General features: G+C 43.5%; 1 protein-coding gene across 1 annotated transcript in view; it reads left to right on the top strand.

The window, feature by feature from the left end:
* Nucleotides 1-202: 202 nt before the first annotated feature.
* Nucleotides 203-20815, top strand: part of KLF3 (KLF transcription factor 3) — a 34773-nt gene continuing 14160 nt past the window's right edge. Inside the window, exons 1-2 of the mRNA XM_072945243.1 lie at nt 203-673; nt 15355-15450. Coding sequence (XP_072801344.1) covers nt 15394-15450 — 57 coding nt within the window. The 5' untranslated portion in view covers nt 203-673; nt 15355-15393. The remainder of the gene's footprint in view (nt 674-15354; nt 15451-20815) is intronic.

Raw genomic sequence — 20815 nt, 5'->3', positions numbered from 1 at the left:
GAGCGGGGGGCGATGGGCGGGGGCTCCGGGGCGGGGGCCGCGCCGTGCACGCCCAGCCCCACGGCCGCACCGCGCCTCGCGGGACAGGTTGGGCCGGCGGGGCGGCGCCCGGCTCCGGGGAATAATGAGTGTCTGTCAGGCCGTCCCCGGGTGACTGGGCGGGGCGGGGCGGAGGCGGCGCGGGAGGCGGGGGTGGCGGGGGAAGGGCTCAGGGCGGGGTGCGTGTTTGCGCGAGTGACTCGGCCGACCCCTCCGGCGGCTGCCTCCACCCAAGTGGGTGGGGACCCGCCCAGCCCGGGCGGCCGCGGCGGCTCCCTCTCCCCTCCCTGACCCTCCCACCCCGGGTCCCAGCCTCTACTTACCCCGCCAGCCCCGGGAGGCTCGCAGAGCGAGCGGCGCCGGCGTCATGTGACTGCCCGGAGTTGGTGCCAGGAGCCAGAGGGGAGCCAGGAGCGGAGCCGCGCGGAGCCGGGGCCTGAGCCGGAGCGCAGCGCGAGCGCCCGCCGAGCCGAGCCGCGCCAGCCGCACGCGCGCCCGTTCCCGTCCCCTGCGGCCGCCACCGCCAACGCCACCCGGACTGGAGCGCTGACACCACTGCGTCCGCGGGGTTCCAGGCAGCCCGGATCCGGGCCTTTATTCCTTGCCTGCAGCGGTCAGCACCGCGCCTCGAAAAGTAAGTCCCCTCTCCCTCACCTTTCCTTCTCGCCTCGAGTCTCGTTGCCCCCCTTGTCGGCTCGTCGGATTTCCCTTTTTTTCCACGGTGGGGGCGCGCAGTAAATGGGTTGGGGGTGCAGCGGGGAGGTGGGGGCGCCCGTGGGCTTGGGAAAGTGCAACAGCTCCTCGGAGCCGGGGGGTGGGGGTGGAGAAGAGGAGAGGGGGAGGGGGGCCCTGGGTTCAGCGGTGGAAAGTGTGGGATTGGGGGGAGTCACCGTGCGGCTCCGCGGGCGCGGGGAAACCAGGCCGGCGGCGCCCGCCGCGGCCCGGGATAGGACGCGGGCGGGGGCTCACCTGTGTGGTCCCCTGACCGCCACCCGCCCGCCCGCTCGCGATTCCCTCCAAAGCCCAGAAATCTCAGAGCTCTCCGCGTGTGGCAACGTTGTTTGGAGAAAGGTAGCGCCGAGGCCGCGCGCTCCTGCTCCTCCCCCTCTGGTCCCCCACCCCCCGCGCCCTCCTCCTCCCCGCCCTCCGCCGGCGCCCCCCGCCGCCCCCCTCCTCTAACGGGGCGCGCTGTCGCTCACCCGCCGCCCGAGCAAACTTGGAGCAGCCTCGCGGGCCTCTGGGAAGAAACTTGGGGCAATTGGGAGTGGAGGCAGCATCCAGTTCTTGGTTCTGGAGGCCAGGAGCAGGCAGGGCGTCTGGATCCCCGGGGGCAGGAGAAGGAGCTGACGGGGTTTGGAGAGTCCTCCTCGGGGGCACGGAGAGAACCTGCCGCAGTGTCTGGAGCGAAGATTGCAGCGTGGCTGGAGGCGGAGAACGCCTTAGGCGACTGCCTGCAGTGTTAGGGACCCGATCCGGGTGGGGACCGAGGGACACGGATCCCTGGACCCAGGCCCTCGGGACCTAGGATCTACCTTTCCGAGTGACTTTCTTGGAGATGGCATATAGTACCTGGAATTGTCATAGCTACTTCTTTGGCAAATAGCAGGGAGAACACTCTATTTGACTTTAAATTTTACAGCAATATACAATAACACTAGATGAAGAACGCTGAAAGGGACTTATTTTTTTCCTGAGGCAGGTTAAACGGAAATTAGTAATTGCTCTCCTTGTATTTCACTAAGATAAAGATTTTACTGAATTTTTTAACCAACTCAGAATGTATTTTTCCATTAATGTCACCCAAGACACTTTAAATATTGATTATATTCTCACAAGAGTCTGGTATACGGAGAAAAGTATGAAGTGGTATTCTGACTTCATTTAGATTTAGTATCTGTAATTATGAAGCAAAATCAAGTGGGGAATAGGGCAGTTCGTTACAGGTTATTCCACAGAACAATTTTGTGCTGTCTTTTTCTGAGTGCTTTAGTTATGAATTTGAGAAGAATTTTTTTTAATAGACATACATCTGGATGATAATCTGCCTAGTCCAAGAGAAGACTTGCTTTTAGGGGAAAAAAACAATCTGATAGCATTAGCATCTCCAAAATTTTGCGAGTTAGTATTTTTAAAAGGAAGGGTGGATGAAAGAGTTTCTTGTGGCTTGAAACATGGAGTATGTGAGTTGACCTTATTCTGTTAACAGAAAGCTGAAATGAGATGTTTGATTAATTTAAACTCCTCAGAGAAGGTGATACCTCAATTTCTACCGGCAGTGGGGTTTGCTGCAGAACTGTTAGAAGAAAGAAGTATAAATGGGTGAGTTCAATGAAGATAGACTGTAAGGAGCATTCTGCTTGCATGAAGGAGAATGCAAGTACATATATCCTAGTGGGAAAATAACAAAGAAAAGTAGCTACTTCGACCACAGAACCTTGTCAGATGTGAAATATGGCAACACAGCTTTGGAGAAAGCTATTGTTTTTTTCACAGCAAAGTTTCTAAATTAAAACCTAATCTTCTGGTCGCTATGGACACAGTGATGCCTTTCTTTTCTTTTCTTTTCTTTTTACCTGTAGTTCTGTCTGTACAATCTCTGCTAATGGAAACCTGAGTTAAATAGTCCTACCTAACAAAATAAAGAGCAATAGTGGGGAAAGGATTATGAGTGTATTTTACTGCCTTAAAAAATACCTAACGGAAAATAGACATTTTAGGATATCTTAGAAAAATTGATACTCTGTTGTACAGGTTGTATAACAATTTTGGATTAAATGAAATGTCAGGAACAGAATCACATTCTCAAAAAATGTAGATGTGTGTGCATGTAGAACAGATGTGCAGCTGTGTGCAAATAGGTTTGTAATTATGCAGCTGAAAAAGACTGGACATTTGGGGTGACTCTAGACATCCCATACTCTTTGTCTTGGAATTTAGTTCTGTGGTTACAGTTGGTCCCGTTTCAGTTATGTGGTCCCCAGTGTCTTCTAAATTCTCAGCAGCAGAGCGCTCTCTTCATTTGCCTCCTGATGCTCTAAGGCTGAACAGTAATCATCACCCTAACCCAGAGTTTGATCATGGCTAGAGACCAGACATTGGGATGGGGGAGAAAGAGACAAAAGAAATCGGTAGGAGGCTGGTGTTAATTAGGAAGGTCTATGCTGCTTGAATATGATAAAATCACATGTTCACTTTTGATGTTTACTGTATGTGGAAGCACCTATTTGTAAATAGGGCAGATCCCCTGTATAAAGCTGGTGTTATTATTCACACCCATAGAACAAACACCTCCACCCCCCTGTTGTTGTCTTAAAAAACTCCAGCTGCTCATGAATATAGGGTCAGGGAGGGCCGGCTAAATGTTTCTCTGTGCTTTCTCTCCAGCACAGCCAGCAGAGCTGTTTCCTGTTCTTTGTTTCAAGGCTGGGGTTTGCGTCATACATTCCAAGTGGCATATGTGTGCTCTTTCCTGTTTCAGGCTGTTTTCTGGTAGATCAGTAGCCCAGACCAGGCCATGCTCCCTGCCCCTCAACTCCCTATCCCCACCCAGGGAGTTATCATGTCTCTACACACTTGTGATTGCTTAAGATGCCTGTGTTATGTCATAATGAGAAGTCAGTTAACCTTCTTTTATACACCCTTGCTCCAGTGTATTTATATGGTGAATAAAATACTTTTACCTTTTTTAGTTCATCATTGCCAACTTGTGATTTTAAGAAATGTGTGTGCATATTGGCTAGAAATCTGAAGAAGGTTTTTTTGTTTGTTTGTTTTTCATTCTTGTTTTGAGATGGGTAGAGTGTTTTGAGATAATCATTTTGCCCTAAGCTGTCAATTTTAGGATGGGGTTACCACCTTAGAGTTAGAAGACCTTGCGTTATTTGAAAGATGTGGCATTTAACACAGGACCCGGAAGGCACAGGAGGCTTCGTGGGATGGAGATCTCAGGCAGTTCTTGGCAGCATGGGCTGACTTGAAAGTCTTGCTTTTGTTTTAAGGAAGAAATCTTGTATTGAAGCAAAATATGAGATACATTAAGAGCATTCCAGGATTATTTCTTTTTAAGGACAAAGATTTAAATACTAGATTTTTTTTTAAGGAAAAAGATTTTTACTGTATTCTCCATCTGATTTTCAAACTGTTTTAAGAATAAAACCTCAAAAAAAAAAGGAGAACTGGAAATAAGTTCATTTAATGGTAGTTTGGAAATTTTTAGTCTTATATTTTGAAAACAGGAGAATGCTCTTATTTTTATTGTTTTACAATAACAACTTTCTCATACTCCTCACTCCCCCGCCCCTTTGGGTATATTCTGTCAGTTGTGAGTTAGCAAATTTCTGGGTTAACTATTTAAAGCCTTTAACAAATTACTTTTCTCTTGGTTCTCCAGCAGTTAAGTTTTAAGAAATGGTTGGAAAAGAAAACTTGTGGCAAGTTTGTTTTTTTGAACTTCTTATTTGGGGATCTTCTCTAAAATCTAAAGGAATTAACTACAGCGTCCCCTAAAGTGGAGTCAGTTGGAAGAGTTGCTAAAGGGAGCACGTCAGACCCTGTTCTTCCCAAAATTGATAGTAACACTGCTTTGGTTTAAAGTCTCGTCCCACCACATTTTTTCTTTATGGATAAAAGAACATTATATTAATTATTATTGTATGTTAATTACTATTACATATTAATATCAATAACATCATAATAGCATGCTAGTAAGAAAGCTACTAGGGTTAAATAGTAAGATATTGATAACCTTCCATGAAAAAAGATAGGAGTATTGGAAAGTTTCAGTATGATTTTTTTCTTCTTCTTCTTTGCAGGAAGCAAACTTAAAATAATATAAAGCTGCTGGTAGGACAAGAGGCCTTTAAAGCAAATTCATAAGTAACCCAAACTAAAGCAAGATTTTTTGTTTTAGTTCCAAAGTTGTTAATAATCCAACTAGATTTGGATCTTTGATCTTTATTCTGCTTACCCCAAATCATTTTTTCCTCCCCATTTTTGGGGAGAGGGAGGTGGTTAATAGAGATGATTAGAATCTAATATATTCTATCAGAAAAAAATTCTGCAAGCTTTTAAATGTAATCTAAACACTTGGAGAAAAATGTACCAGTCTGATAGTTACTATAATTACAAAAAGGGAATGGGGACAATAGTTTTCATCTCTTAACCATGTAAATCATTTTTCCTAGTTCAATATAATTTTATCTCCATCCCCCCTTTAGATATTTGCCTTCTTAATGTGTCCAAATCAACATTTTTTTTTGCTGTAAAATGAACAGTTTTCTTAGGGGGTATTTCTTACTCTCTGTTTTCACACCCAGATAGCTGGTTTGCTAATATTCCAGTCAAAATTCATCTTGAGTGAGTTGGAAAGGAAAGATTATGGTGGCTTTTAGCATTCTCATTTTCAAGCCTGCTCTGTCCCTTTCTTAGACCCCGTCTCTCCTCTGAAGCAGTAATGCCAGAGCTCGAGACAGGAAGCCAGACAGCAGTCTGCCCTGATAAGGGAGAGCGTTGTCTAAAGGAGGTAGCCCTGCTCCCCCTACCCGTGCCCCACCAACTCTCCTTCCTTGGAATTTAGTAGTAATAAAAGACACAATGCTATAGACAGTTTCTGAACCAGAACTGGTACTGTTGTCTCCCTAAGCAAAAAAATATATATAGCCTTTTAATTGGCTCTGTGCATTTTGTGGAATGTCATCATAGTTCAGTGGAACAGAAAAAAAAATTGTCAGTATATTTTGTATCTGTCGGTCAGAGTGTTTAACACTCAGAGTAAAGTTCTTTCTCTAGCAAAGCAGGTTGCTGGAGCTATTTGAAACTTACTCCATTGTGTTGGCAGGCAGAATACATTATCATTTCCCCCATCTCATTATTAAGGGAAGCTGGAGACCGAATGGAGTAAGTTAAGTGGCCCTTCAGCCCATGCATCTGTGTGACCCTGGGTCTAGCTCTTTCCCTCTTCCAGGAAGGGGGTGCTTTCTGAAACAGTCCCCTTCCAGGAGGACTCTGAAGAGCCCACCTTAGCTTGGAACATGCCCAAGATGGTTTCCCATCTCCGGAGGCCTGGGGATCTCCAGGGATGGCCTGGAGCTAGTCTCAACCCAGATCAGTGGAGTCTGGCCAAATCTAGAGAGAAGCAATCCAGTGGACTTGGAGGCAGCACATTCTACCCTGGAGAGCGACCCGTGATCAAGTGTGGGTCCTTTCTCCTTTGGCCCACTCGGTCTTCATTCTCCCAACTACCGTTCTGAATCTAATCCCTGAAATCCACTCCTTTATCTCTTCTTGTACTTTATACCTGGGTACCTTCCAGAGCTTTGCACCCTAAAACCATGTTCATTAGTAAGTTCGAGTTCCTGTTCCACTTAGTTCTCCAAACAAGGGAGTTTTGTCTCCCAAGCCTCCCGAGCAAACTTTTCACAGTTGCTTTGTGTTTCAGGTTTTAGAATATGATTTTCAGGCTAGCTGCACTAATTTTCCTGGTGCAACACCTGTCGTACAGTCACTCCGAGGCCCCTGCCTTTTGTTTTATCCTAGCAGGTGAGAAGGGTAGTTTGACATCCATTCATTTATTCATCTCACAAGTATTTATTGAGCACCTACTCATTAGCGCTAATCTCAGATTGCGTGCAGTCATTATGCTTAGTTATGCCACATGATGGAGGAGGTCCAGGGTGATCCAACCTGAAAAGTCATTTTGAAATCTTAATTGTCCGCTGGAACCTCCCCATGGCACCGCCTCCCTTGGGCAGTATGGCCCCACACACGTCCCACACCCTTGGCACTGGGGGAGCAACCCACGTATAAGACAGTTTTACTTAAAAGCAGGTCCCATGGCACAGTGTTAAGCAGAACAGAAAGAGCCCTGGGTCTGCAGGCTGACGCACTTCTGTTCTTGGCTGCAGCTCCAACCAGCTCTTTGAATTTGGGCTAGTCATTTCACCTCTGTTCCTCCATTTCCTCATTTCTAAAATGGGGATGAGGACCTGACCCTTCCACCTTTGTACAGTTATTATGAGGATTTCCGTATTTACTTGGGTAAAGCTGCCAGTTTTTTCTGAGCAGTTTTATGGACCAGTTGCAGGTGCATTGGCTAGGAACAATAATAGCCTAATTTGGGGGCCTTCAGAATGTGTCTTTTGATGTTGTGTCCAAGCGTGCCCTGGGGGAGAGGGGGAGAAGCTGGGGCCAGTGGGGAGGAATTGAGATCGCCGCTGTTGTAAATCCACTGCCCCGGCCCCAGTCCTCCCTGGACAGATCTGTCTGCAGAAATCTCTATCCCGCTGTTGTGGAGTGTTGTCCTCTGCAGGGGCAGGTAGTAGAGTGGAGTGCCAAGTTCACCACCAGCCTTGAAGTCAGACTCCTTTGGGTTCGAATCCCAGCTCTACAGCTTTAACAACTGTGTGCTCTTGGACAGATTGCTTTACCTCTCTGTTTCAGTGTTCTCATCATCTCATCAGTTAAATAGAAAAGTAGTACCTCCCCATCTCATAGGCGTGAAATGACACAGTCCATATAAAGAATAGCACCCAGAGATTGCCAGTCATGAAAGTAGTGATGATCAGGAAACCTGAACATCACTGAGCCCCTGGCTTTCCTTGGTCAAGAGAAGTAGCCTTTAAAAAAGAAATAGTGTTTGTCATGCACACACACACACACCTTCTTCTTCTTCTTCTTGAAATAGCTTCTTCTTCTCTCTTTGCTTTTTTTTTTTAGGCCTTAAAACAGTAGGAACCTTGATACTAGATAGTTCAGAAGAGCTCTCTGGGTAGGTAAAAAAAAAAAAAACCTCTTTGAGGATGATGCTTGATAAGGTCTCTGGAGAACGCGGAACAGGCAAGGTTAAGGTTAGGAGCAATACCTTATTCTGAGGAAGTTTGGTTTAATAGGTTTCCTTTAGGTTAGGCCCCCTCACCCCTATTACTTGTTTCAGGGAGATTTCAAGTGCATTCTAAGGGAAAAGGAAGTGACTAGAACTCCTGGGCCCCAAGTACTTTTGTATTTGATCTTTATGCCTGACAAAAACAACCTTCGTGAACATGCCTGATCTCCTTTGGGAAGTGGGAGGGAGCTTCTCTAAGGAGGTGTAAGGTGCCCCTGCCCTTCACTCCAGCGGGGCCGACCTTTGAGAAAGTTAAAAGCCCAGCCTATCTAGGTAAGAAGGGCAGCCTCAGAACGGCCAGGGAGCGGTCAGCTGGCTGCAGAGAGTGGGGAGGGCCTTGAGCTGGTCTTTGAAGAATTAGGAGGATTTAGATAAGCCGGAAGGGGACGGGCATTCCACACCGGTTGCCCAGCATCTGGGCCAAAAATGAACAAAGGCATGGAGGGTGGGAGGGGGACCCAGGGCCGCCAGCGTGGAGGGTGCCTGCTGGAGCAGGGGCAGCTGGTAGGGAAGGGGTGCTGCGCCCAGGCACTTGAGCCCACTCTGCAAGCCCTTGGGGTCCCATCGGAGGGAGGTTTGGGAGCTTGGGAAAGGCTAGCTGAGAAGAGGACTTTGAGGACTGCAGGTGGCAAAGGGGTCAGGATGGATCGGAGGGGCCACGGGACAGGCTTGGGGAGACCCCAGTAACAGGCTTGAGGCACTGAGGGTCTGGCCACACCTGTGGCAACAGTAGAAATGGAGAGAAAAGTTGGTGAGGAAGACTTAAAAGATGACCTCTAGGTTGCCATGACAAGTGACCAGAAAACAAGGCAAATAAAGGAGGTGGGGGCAGCCTTTTCAGGACAGGAGCAAGAGTGGAGAGGGGGACTTGGGTTTGGGATACTTTGGATTCGTTTTCCTTACACAGCGGTGGCTCCAAATGCTTTTCTGTTTGTTGACTTTTGAGGGGGAGGGCAGTTCTATCCAGAGGTTCTGTGGCTCGGCAAGAGGCCCTGGTAGTGGGGCATCCTCAGGGGCTGCGGGAAACACAACCACCACTTCTTTCTGGTTATTTTTGAGGTTCCAGCCGCCTCTGCTCCTGCTCAGGCTGGAATTTCCAGGAACTGGCAGCTGACCAGAGCCAGTGGGTCCCTCCCAGCCTCCCACTCCCTGCAGGGTGCGGCCCCATGGGTGGAGGCCCCTTAGGGCGGAGTGGGGTGGGTCTGCAGCGATAGGGCGCCCGGCGGGGAGGCAGATGAGGCGTGGCCCCGCGCAGCCCTTCTGGATTTGATTATATAACGCTCCACGGAAGAGACTCGTGAGGGCTGAGGCCGGCCTTGTAAGACATGTGTGCAGCGGGGTTACACAGGAGGGGTAATTTTCAATTGGTTGGGGGTTACTGGCCCTTAAAACTCAAATACAAAGTTGTCAGACAGGGTGAAGGAGGAAAATGAGTAACCTTAGTAGGGGAGATCATTAGTGTTTGCTAAGATTTCTTTAAGAAAAATGTGGAATGCCACTCGCCGGGTGGCCGTGGACTTGAGAGGTTAGCTAATGGGTATGGGTTTGGGTTCCCCTCCCCCCACCCCTGCTTTGCGGGGCCCCTGTCTGGAAATGTGGAGGGAGTTTGCTTGGTGGCTACCTTTGCACCTGTCCTTATTGACATGCAAAATCAATTGCTTCACTTGGTCTTTCCGAAGTACAGGGTGTGGGCAGAATCTTATCTGAAGCCATGTCCTGTTTGGACAAGTTGGGCTGCCTTGGCAAGTCTCCATAGGGTGGAGCAGATGGGTGGAGGCAGGAAAGTAAAATTGGGTGGCTTGTTAGGCGGGAGAGGAGAGAGGGCGGATTGTTTGCTCATGGATCATTATATTTAATCTGAAACTAAATAATTAACTTCTTTCCCATTTACAAAACATTTTGATGCAAAATAACTAATTTATGAGGGGTACAAAGACTTAGAAATACTCCCTGGAATTTTCTCCCTCAAACCAACAATAGGAAACCGGGGTAGGAGAAGATCATCACTGAGTGACATGAAAACGTGACTCTCTTCCAGGTAGCTGCCAGCATTTGGCTCTTCTGAAAGGAGGTTCCCACTTAGAAATGCCTGCTTACATCTGTTGCCCGGCCCTTTGTATTTCTGGCCTAGGCAACTGCCATTAAATATTCAACTCTTGGAAGAGTTTGGGTACGGAAGTGAAGAAAAGTTCCTTTTGGAAAGGAAGTTGAGCTGCAGGGATGTTGCCTTCCTGCCCTGGCCCTCCTTCTGACCAAGAATTACACACACATACAGCGATTTTTATTTTTATTTTTTTAAATTTTCTCCCTGAATTTCCTTGGGGAAATAAGGGGTGGGGGGTGGCAACATTCTCCCCTCCTTTAACATCCAGACACTTGGGAGAGTTGAAAAGGGCACTTACAGGTGTGTTGGTTTAATCATCTTGATTTTCTCCTTACACCTGGCTGAGGTCAGCTAGAAAATAAAGATGTGCAGGAGGGAGGCAGGTAGTCTAGAGCCTTAGGGTCAGGCTGGGCTGTGGGAGAAGAATGCAGGGGCCCTTTGAGGAGCTGAGGAAAGAAAGACATGCAAAGTGCAATAAAAGAGAGATGAGAAGGGAAAATGTCAGAAGCAAATCCTGATACATCACCCAGAAACTTTGCTTCAGATACACACACTGTCTCCTCAACCCGCACCATACACCTCTGTCTGTCTGTGTCTCTTTGTCATGCTTCTTAAGGAAGGGGCCGTCATTTATAAGGTTGTTTCTGTAATAAAACAGAATGCTGTAGCTTCAAGACAAACTACTTTCAAAGGAGGCTGGCCACATCATAACCTCCTCTTACATGAAGGCCTGTGTGTATTTCTAAGCTCTGCAGCTCCTTTGTACCCTCATGAAGCAGCTGTGGAGTAGGCCTCGTGGAGGGCTGAATAGGACAGTGTGAGGCTGAACAGTATCGCGTATGAAACGTCATGTAAATGATTCACCAAAGCTTTTTAAGACATAAGCACACGGTTGTGCATCTTAGCAAAAATCTGATCCTCATATGTCAAAAGACATCTGAAAAGTCAGAAGTATAAGTGGAGAGAGTGTCAAGGGAAATCTGTTTCTTCCTTTTGGAGGAAAATTCAGTTGTATTGGCCCTTCCCAGCAAAATAACACAGTTGGGGAAGATGAAGTCTGCTCCAGGGATGGAAAATTATTTTGGCAATGGTGATGTTCATATTTTTTTGCTTTTCAACACTTTGATGAATTGTGTTTTGTTTTGTTTTTGTTTTTTTAATACCAGTGTGGCTCCGTTTTTCTCTTTACAGTGCGGTTGTGTTATCCTTGGGTTGATTAGTTTAGAATGTTATGTCTCCTAAGCTACTGAAACATAACTAAGAAGTAAATGTGTTAATGATTGGAAAATAGTTGTAAGAAAAACAGAATCGCATTTGGGGGCCTCCTCATCTGTGTGATACCCACATAAGATGGTTAACAGAATTCCTGAGCTTAGCTACAACCCACTAGGTTTAAAGACCCTGACATTGGCAACTCAGTTTACTGCCTGGGTCCTCATCTTTATTCCTGTTTTAGTGCGCCACCTACTGGTTCTACTTAGGATTGCGATCAGTATTGTGCAATAATTAATTTCTATAGCATTTGTAGTTTACTTAGCATTCTTTTAATGTGATGGTAATATCCCCTTAGCACTGAGTTGCCCATGTATGACAAAAGCCACTAGGTTTAGGAACGCCAGTTCTTCCAGTGTGTGACTTACTTCTCAGTTATATGGGAGGCATTTTGGAAACATTGCAGTCACCCTTTTCTGATTCTAGAACAGAACCCAAAGACAAGATCAGTGCTGGTGGCAAAAGTGGTCTATTCAGAGGTAGACACAGGTACAGAATCTGGACATTTTCTGCAAATAAAAGCCTGATTTGTGTTAATGCATTTGATTCTCGTCCTAATTTGGGTTTCCCTCTAGCTTAACTTCCCTCTCTCATTTTTATTAAAAGTTTTAATCATAGATTTAATGAATTTTAAAATGGGCAATAGGTGTGTATAAAGCTGCACTCACCCCCCTCCCCCACCTCTCCCAAGAAGCTCTTGTTAAAGGTTAGGGTGCATTTTTTTTTCCACAGCCTTCTTGTTCCACATACTATAATTATCCCTAAAAGTATGATCAGTCATTTTAGAAGCTATCAAATTGGGGACAAAGTGCTGTTTAAGCTTGTGAATGGACAGTGAGTTTGGTTCTGTTCATAGTGATTCTCTTCCTAAATTGGGTTTTGAATTTTACAAGGACTTTTTATTGTCCAGTGATGCATTATTTAGTTAGGAGTTTCAAAATGAAGTGTTCTAAATGAATATATATGTATATGCGTGACTGGGGCATTGTGCTGTACGCCAGAAACTGACACATTGTAACTGATGGTACTTCAATTAAAAAAAAAAATCGTGGTCAAATACAAAAAAAAAAAATCAAGTGTTCTGAATTCTATTATTACTTCATTTATTAGCTGAAATACGTCCATGTGAGAAATAGTCCTTCATCAGTGATTGAGTTACGCTTTGAGGTACAGTCCTGAACAAATAAATATACCTTTACAATTTTATTTTTGATAAAAATGAAAAAGGTTTTGTTAGAAGGGATGCTTTATATTAGACTATTTTTTTCTCTTATGATTGCAAGTCTTTCAAAGCACTCATTTCCTTCAACTTAGATAAAACAGAAAAATTAAAGAATAAAAGTGATTTAAGTAATGTCTTAAAATGACACAAACTATAGCAAGTTAATGTGTAATTCATTTCTAAATGGAGTCAGAACTCATTGCCATAGACATCAAAAAAGTCATTGAAGGCTTTATGAGCTAAATGGTGGGGTTAGAATTTAAACCAAAATGAGCCACAGAGCCCATCATCTTACTGCACGGAGCTGCTCCTGCTGGTGGTAAAGGGTCCCAGGTACGGTGAGGTGTGGCGATGCCAAGGAGCTGTTGCCGTGATGCAGTCGTCAAGTGGCAAGGCCCTGTATGAGATCCCATACAGGTTGTAGGCAGCTCTTACCTTTTAAACTGAATTTAACCTAAATTTTTTTTTAAGGGGAGAGGAGATTGACCTTTAGCAAAGAGGCAGATAAATACCTGACATTGTTCCAGAAATCGGGGACAAACAAGTTTAGTGCAGTATGTATAGCATGTAGATTTGAATATTTTGTGCATATTCATTGATGGAAATGATTTCGAGGGGAAAAAGGATTTTGTTTGTTTATTTTTAATCTCGTTTGATTTCCCAAAACCTTGAAGGTGAATGAGATCTGCTTAATCTCCAGGCCAAGTCTCTTTCCTTACACTCCTGAGAATATTAGTGCTTTTATTTAGAAGGATTTGCATCAAGATCCTGACTAGCAGACTGAATAAAATCTGTAAGAGTAAATTAAATTTAAAAGGCTTGGAGGAGGATGGCCAGCCAGGGTCGAGGCTGCTGAATTATCTGACCTCATTCATATAAGCAGGCGATCTCACATCCTTTGTTTACGGCCCGCTGTGGGGCCCTGGACAGCAATTCTTAGAACCATATCCATCTGTACAGCTGCTAGGCTGGGAACTGGTTAATAATAGATCTCAAGACACAAAAGGGGTTTTCATCCTTAATTATGAATTCATCCATTTTTCACTGGCTGTGGGGTTTGTTCTTGCTGCTATACAGAAGAGGGTGGCAGCACCATTGATTTGAGCAGCCTGTTATCAGATTGTGTCTGCAGATTATAATACGTCCTGTGATGTGGCAAGTATAATTTTGAAGTCATGGCCTTATGTTGAGTTCATGGTGACATTCACGTGTTGTCATGAGACCCAGGACAGCCTTCAGCAAAGCAGCGATGCACAAGAACGACACAGTATTACTTCTGTAATTGTGTGTGAAGATGTCTTAGTTGAACTCATAGAGCAGGGACACCACTAACTACAGGATTGTTGGCATGGCACGGGCGATGGGGAGTTTAAATACTGAAACGCAGGAAGTGATCTAGAACCAGGGGCCTCTGCAGCTTTTTCAGGTAGAACCCAATCTAGATCTTGTTCACTTTTCCACCCAAACCAAAGTGATCTGTAGACTTCACCTTTAACCAAAGTGCTGAGCACTTAAATCAAACTTGGATAGGAAGTGCCTAGAGCAGGTTGCTGAAGATCTGGGTGGTGCATGGGCAGTGATTCTGTAACCTGTGAAATGGCGAGCAGACTGGATATTTTCCTTGTGAGGAAGCAGTTGGTTTGATGTATTTTAGCACTAGAAGTGGACTAGTACAAAACACAGGAGAAGAGGGCTCACAAATAATGAAAGAGGGAGACCAAACAGGATCAAGATGGACATTGTATTTACTTTAGGTTAAAGATTGGCTTATTTCCTAAGGAGAAATTAGAGTGAATACAAGCTAATAGTCTTCCTGTGTAAAAAGTGCTAATAGGAAGTTGGTGAGGGGGGTGGGCGTTTCTCAAAAGAAGAAATGTAAATGGTATTTTCAAAAAAAGATTCGGCTTCAATAATGAAGTCAATATAGAAATAGTATCAATTTTGATGCTAACAAATTGGCAACATTTTAAACTTTTTAGATGGAAATGCACATTGCTGGTAGAAATGTTGGGAAGCAGGTTCTATTTTATTGATGGAAATAACAGAGTATCTTTGGATGATACAGCAGATGCTCTGGAAAAATGTACATGGCTTCTCATTCACCCTTTCATAAAATTTACCCTAAAAATTAATTAAGAATGTGTAGGAAGGTGTAAGTATAAAGATGCTCATTGCCGTCTGTAGTGGTGAAAATTTAGAAGCAACCTAAATGCCCGATGAAAGGAATTTTTTTAAGTCTGATTGGTTTACACAGTGGCACCTTGAATTTGATGGTATACAACCAAACTTAGTGAGAAAGAAACATTTTCCCACTAAATTGCCAAGTGATGTTATGGTTACTATACAGTATACATACTATAATCCATATGAAAAAGAGTTTGGAAGGATTTTTTTTTAAAAAAAAGATATTCATGGTGGTTGGTTCTAGCTTGTCTTTTTGCCTGTCTTGTTTCTTTCTGATTTTTCTGTTATGAACATAAGGAGACAAGGAAAGGTATTTAACATTCATATATAGTGTGAACTTCTGTTGAGATGCATGGTAATTGTAAGCAAGCTTCACTGCTCAGAAGAGGCTGTCCCCATTGTTCCAGAATGTCATGGTTTGTGTATTTGAGTTAGAAACGCCAGTTGGTGCTTACCTGGTTATGACCATGGGGTCTGGCTTTCGTTATATAAAATGGCATCTTTCATAGGTACGGGAAGCAAATTCCAGCCATCCCGGGGGCAGAGGAGAGGAAGGAGTTGGGGTGGCGGGGTGAGGAATACTATATTTTATTTTTACTGTTTATATTGAAAGTACCCTTGGGATTTAGGCAGACACCTTGTTTTGTTTCCTAGGCCAATCACCAGAGCACCCTAGAAAGCGTAACTAAGAGAATGCTCATGTTTGACCCTGTCCCTGTCAAGCAAGAGGCCATGGACCCTGTCTCGGTGGTAAGTTTTCCAAAACTGAACGTCTCTCCTTATTCATTCCAAGTGTCGATAACCTGACTGTGGTGGCATTATTCCTTAAAGTTACTCGACAGGCATTTGGTGGGCAAACTTTTCTGAAAGCCTCTGGTAGTAAGTGGGGTAAACACCCTCCTGGTGACTGTGCCCCATGTAATGGGATTCGTGTTTCCTTAAGCGCCCTCCCCACGCCCCAGAGATGATCAGCGTAGAACTTGAACCACAGGCGAGTCTAGTCGTAATAGAAGTCAATTTACAGAAACCTCTCAGTTACCAGTTTTTTAGTTTGAGCTCTCAGGATTATTGGTTTTGGCAAAAAAAGAAGAAAGAAGAAAAGAAAACGGTTGGCCAGGTTGATTTTTAAAAATTAATATGCATCTAGGGACATTAAAAAAAAACCTGTATGCAGTGTTTATCATGATTAGGAAGCAGTTTCCAAATGTACTTACAAGAAGTCTGCATCATGAACATGTTTACTTAGAGGTGTTTTACTGCAGATCACTGCCCAGACTATATAGAAGAGTTTTTTAAACATGTTTGTGAATGTCATTTTTTTTTTTCATACTGGAGAAAAAAAATATTCCATTTTGTCTCATGTAGTGTTCAGGATGTCCTTCATGGGGCTGATCAAAAAGATAAAACCTGAAGGGGAAAAGCTCTTCAGTTCTTTTGCATGTAAAAATATATTAAGAATAAAATGATTTGCTTAAAATCACTGCAGCCATATGGAGCTGTGAGGGTATGAGAGGGACCTGGGAGGAAGCTAGTGAAAGAACGAACTTGGTGTGAGGGTGGAATGAATCCCTGCTTCACTTGGAAGAGTCCTGGCTGGGAGGGAATTAGGTTCACTGTCATTTTCAACACCTTAGTGCTAAGCTAGCCCCTCCCGGGAGCCAGGCCCCTCTACCTGCTTCTGGGCCACCAGGGAACCAGTGGTTAGTCCAGGTGTTTATGTAGGTGCGTCACTGCTGTGCCAGTGGGACACAGGGGGCCACAGAAAGGTGTCTGACTTCAAAGCAGGGAGTGGTTGAGACTTGAGGGGATCTGAGTTAGTAAACATGAAATAACAAAGCCACGCTCCCAACTCTGCCTTGCTCTTTTCTTTTGCGGGCTTGGAAAATACTCACGGGGAAAAACTTGGCCTGAGTTGTATATCTGAAGGTTGGTAATGACACGCTTGCAAAAATTAGATCATCCTTCTGCATTGGCTGTGGAGGTTCCTGCCAAAACTGTTTATACAAGACTCCGGGGTCACTCCAAGGCCCTTGGAACTGAGTTGCCATAGAGATTACTAAGCCAGTGAAGTGTTTACCACTGTGTGCAGTGAAAAGTTAAGTCAGAGTACCTTTAAGGAAATAACATTTACATTCTCGCACGATAACTGGATAACCGTGTGTCTGAATATGATAATAACAACAATAAGAATTATTAATCAGAAAACTAAATTGACTTCTAATGTTACTCATGTTGTCATCATAGTCATCAACTCCTTTCCCCCAACTATTACATAATCACATTGGAGGAAAATTAAGGTATAAAATTTCCCCATTAATTATATCCTTGAAATATGAAGTTTTTTAGTATTGAAGAATATGATTAATTTTATAAATGATGCAGAACCATCAGTGATGCATTTTACTATTCATTATACTTCCAATGCTTTTAATCAAGCATGAGAATGTGGCACCGGAGCCTAATTTAAAGCTAAAATGAAGTTGGCAGGATACAATTAAGGCAAGGAAATGCACTTTGCTGAAAAAAAATGGACATAAAATGAATTTGAAGTAATAGTAAGTATAAGTTAATACTGTAACTTATATTAATACATGAAGTTAAAATATGTAGAAGTATTTTTGCAATTTAATGGTCTTTTTCTCCTTCATGCTCCAGTTTTCAACTTCAACTGATGCTTATAGAATTTAATTAGATCATTTCACCAAAAGATAGTTTCAGTCCTTACAATGAAGTTTCTTCTTAATTCAGCAAAATCTCAGTTAACTGAAACATTTGGGGGAGTAGTAGGGCATTGGGATTATTTTTCGTAACAAAATTACATGAAAAGCTTTTGTTTCCACTCTTAAATCTTCAAATTTCATCTTTCCTGCCTTCATAGGTGGAGTGTATGAAAACCTGATTTATTGTTCCTTTATTCCTTTCTTTTTAATTCCACCTTTGGCCTGAAGGTTGAAGTCTTTATTTATTCAGGCCAGTGTCCTAAACGTTAAGGCAGTGTAGGACATTTGAAGATTTTTGTTTTAATTCCACATGAATAAAAATATTTTATAGTGACTCATTTATTCCCCTTTTTCTTATAAGGTGAGAGAAGAGCAGAGGCAATCTACCTGTTTGGTGTTTTGCTATAGTTTAGAGAAAGAGAGGAAATGTCTTTCTCTCTAACGAAATGTAAGCCTTCACACTGTCCTGTAGTAAATCGTGTGCCCTGAGGCAAATGGTAAGACTCTGGGTTATCCTGTTAAAATTTGCAAGAACTGGGAGCAGAGCACACCCTCCCCTCTGTGCTGAGGATCTCTGCTTCCTACTGTCAGTGCCACGCCAGCAAAGCCACCCTAGCTCCCTGAACCTCCAATTTTTTCTCATTTGTAGAATTGGAGATTATAATTTGTAAAATATGAAATGGCAGGTGTATATAAAATATGTATGTAAAGGAGTTCTTTCTACCAATACACTTCCAAAGAAGGTTGAAAGATTAAAAGAATTTAATTCAGGAAGTGAGAAAGAAAAACTTTTTAAAATTACTCTTCCTTATTCTAGTCCTACAGAAAGATTACTTTTGAAGAAAGTGTATTTTTTACTTTTCTGTAGTGAAAATTGTGATCTTATAGATTGAGAAGTACTGAAAATCAGTAGTTCTTCTGCCCTGTTGTAACAAACTTTTCATGACTTTTCTGAGCCCGGCAGAAAGAGAGCTTTCTACTTTTGTTTGCAGAGAGGGGCATGACATTTACTGTTTCCAGAGAGTTTGTTTATAAATGCACCGCGCCTTCCTGCACTTGGAACCCCACCCTTGGTTTGAAGATTCCTTTGACTTGCCATGGCCCTGTCACGGATGTCCACATTTTTTTCGTATTAATGAATAGTGAAACAGAGACTCTTCCATGTTTCGTGCAGTCATTCCATCCACTGGAACCAGCTTGTAATGGAAAACTCACCAAAACTGTTCCCAATAAAATAAGAAACTCTTAATTCTCACTTTCATATAAGGTGATAGCCTTGGAGAAAAACAGATGTTTTGGAAAAGCAAACCCATTACCACCCCTAGTGGGGGTCGTGAGGCGGGGAGACCCTTGCTTGAGTCTCGCCTCCAGGCTGCTCTGTTCCAGCAAACCGGGCTCCTCGGGTAAACAGTGTGCGTGGGGGGCCGTGGATGCCCAGAGCCACTCTTTCTGCAAGAAGACTTGCCTCTGTTTCTGATTTCAGGCTGGTGCAGCCACACTTTGCATTGCTTTGTTAGAAGACAGGAATGATCTGGAGCAGAGAGGAGGCAGCTATTACCAGGGCGTACCCACCCAAGGCACACACCCCAGCAAGCCCCGTGTCAGTCCTTACACTGGAGAACCAGATTGTTGCAAGCCGATTGCAGTAGCTCATGTGCTCCACCCAAACAGTTGCAGTAAACACGTCTCATAGAAGGTTCTGGTAAACATTGCTCTGAAATTTGCCAGACAGTTTGAAGAACCACATTTCTTTACCCTTAGGTGAGGCAGTCGGACGGGAAGTAGTTAATAGTGTACTCAGTTGTTTGGACCTCTGCTTTTAGCCCTGCCTAGAGCCTTACAAAAGCCGCATGTCCAGTCTAGGGGACAGGGAGCGTTCACGGCGGGCAGGCTCTCTGCAGAGCTGGGCATAATGTTTACAAAACTTAGCTCTGTGGGTGGCTGGTTCTTTATGGCTTGAGAAACCTGAGACTGTTATTAAATTTGCCAATCTCCCAGGTTCTAAATCCCTGCTTTCCTTAAACTCACCCCACAGATAGGAAAATCCAGCAATGACAGCAGTAGAAGTATGTCCCCATTTTTGCTTCCTATGTAGCTGCCAATAACTTGGCATTAAAATCTAGGTCATAGGGAGGTCTTTGAAGATTAGGGCTGAAAATAAGGGAGAAGCTACATTTCAGTGAGTAGAAACAATGAACACTGCCTCCCATTTCCTGGAGTTTTTGTTTCTCCTACCAGAACTTTTGCCTTTTAGAAAATTATATCAAGCTGGTTAAACTTTAGAGCCAGGAGTAATCATCTTTTTCCTCCTGTAGTTAATTACTTCCTTAAACCCTCATTGTACATAATTTATCATTTTTTGTTAGTAAGCCTGGTGCCTCTTTTGATTTTGCCTATTATAATATTATTTAATTTTAATATTACTGTCTGTTTTGGGCCTCTGACCTTATGTTGTACCAGAGTGTATCTCCTTCTAAAGAAAGGTAGAAATAGTCTTCTCCTCATTTGATCTCGGATACATCACTCAAAGCTATTTTTAAAAACCATAATTTGTGTAGTTTGTGTTTCCTGATTTTATAACCTCATGTCCTTGTTTTTAAGCAGTATTATTTAAACAGTGAAAAATCTTTTCCCACCCTTTAAATTGTGTTTAAACAGTTTACCAAATTTTATACTAAAAATTAATATTTGTATTGTATACCTCTGTCATTTAGGGCTATGCTGTTCCGAAGGTGGTCTATGGCACCTTGGCTCACTCCCCAGTAATTCAGAACCTGCATTTTAACAAGATCCCCAGGTGAATTTGTGTGCTCAGTAAAGTTTGAGATGCCCTGATAGGGAGTATCAAAGCCATGACAGTGTACCTGTTATGTAAGGAAGGAGGAGAAGGGACCCCCTGGGACCACAGTGTGTGTTAAGTTCATCTACATAGGAAGCATCTCATTGAGTCCAATTTTAGTCTTAACCCCACAAACTCTTAGAAGGTGGGCATCCAGTACCATCTTTGACAAGTTTTGCCATATCCTCATGCACCTGTACTTCTAATATTTAGGAAGTCATTTTTCTTGCCTTTTTTTAAAAAATTAAAGTATGTTAATTTACAGTGTTGTATTAGTTTCAAGTATACAGCAAAGTGATTCAATTACACATATACATGTGTATATCTATTCTTTTCAATTTTTTCTAGAATTGCTTTTTTAACATAAAATTATTTTTAAAAGGAACTTTGTTACTACTGTTAAAAAAACATAGATTTTTTTCTTATGCATTTAAATAAACATGTAAGTATTTTAAAGGGCTGTATGTTCATTGTGTACCGTCTGTAAGTATCTGGGGTACCCTCAGAGAGATGTGCACCAGACTGCGGGAACCACTGTTCCAGGTGGTTATACAGA

Source organism: Vicugna pacos, chromosome 2 (assembly GCF_048564905.1).
Source record: "Vicugna pacos chromosome 2, VicPac4, whole genome shotgun sequence".
Lineage (NCBI taxonomy): Eukaryota > Metazoa > Chordata > Mammalia > Artiodactyla > Camelidae > Vicugna > Vicugna pacos.
Note: the sequence above shows the minus strand (reverse complement) of the source record. Positions and strands in the feature narration are given on the sequence as shown.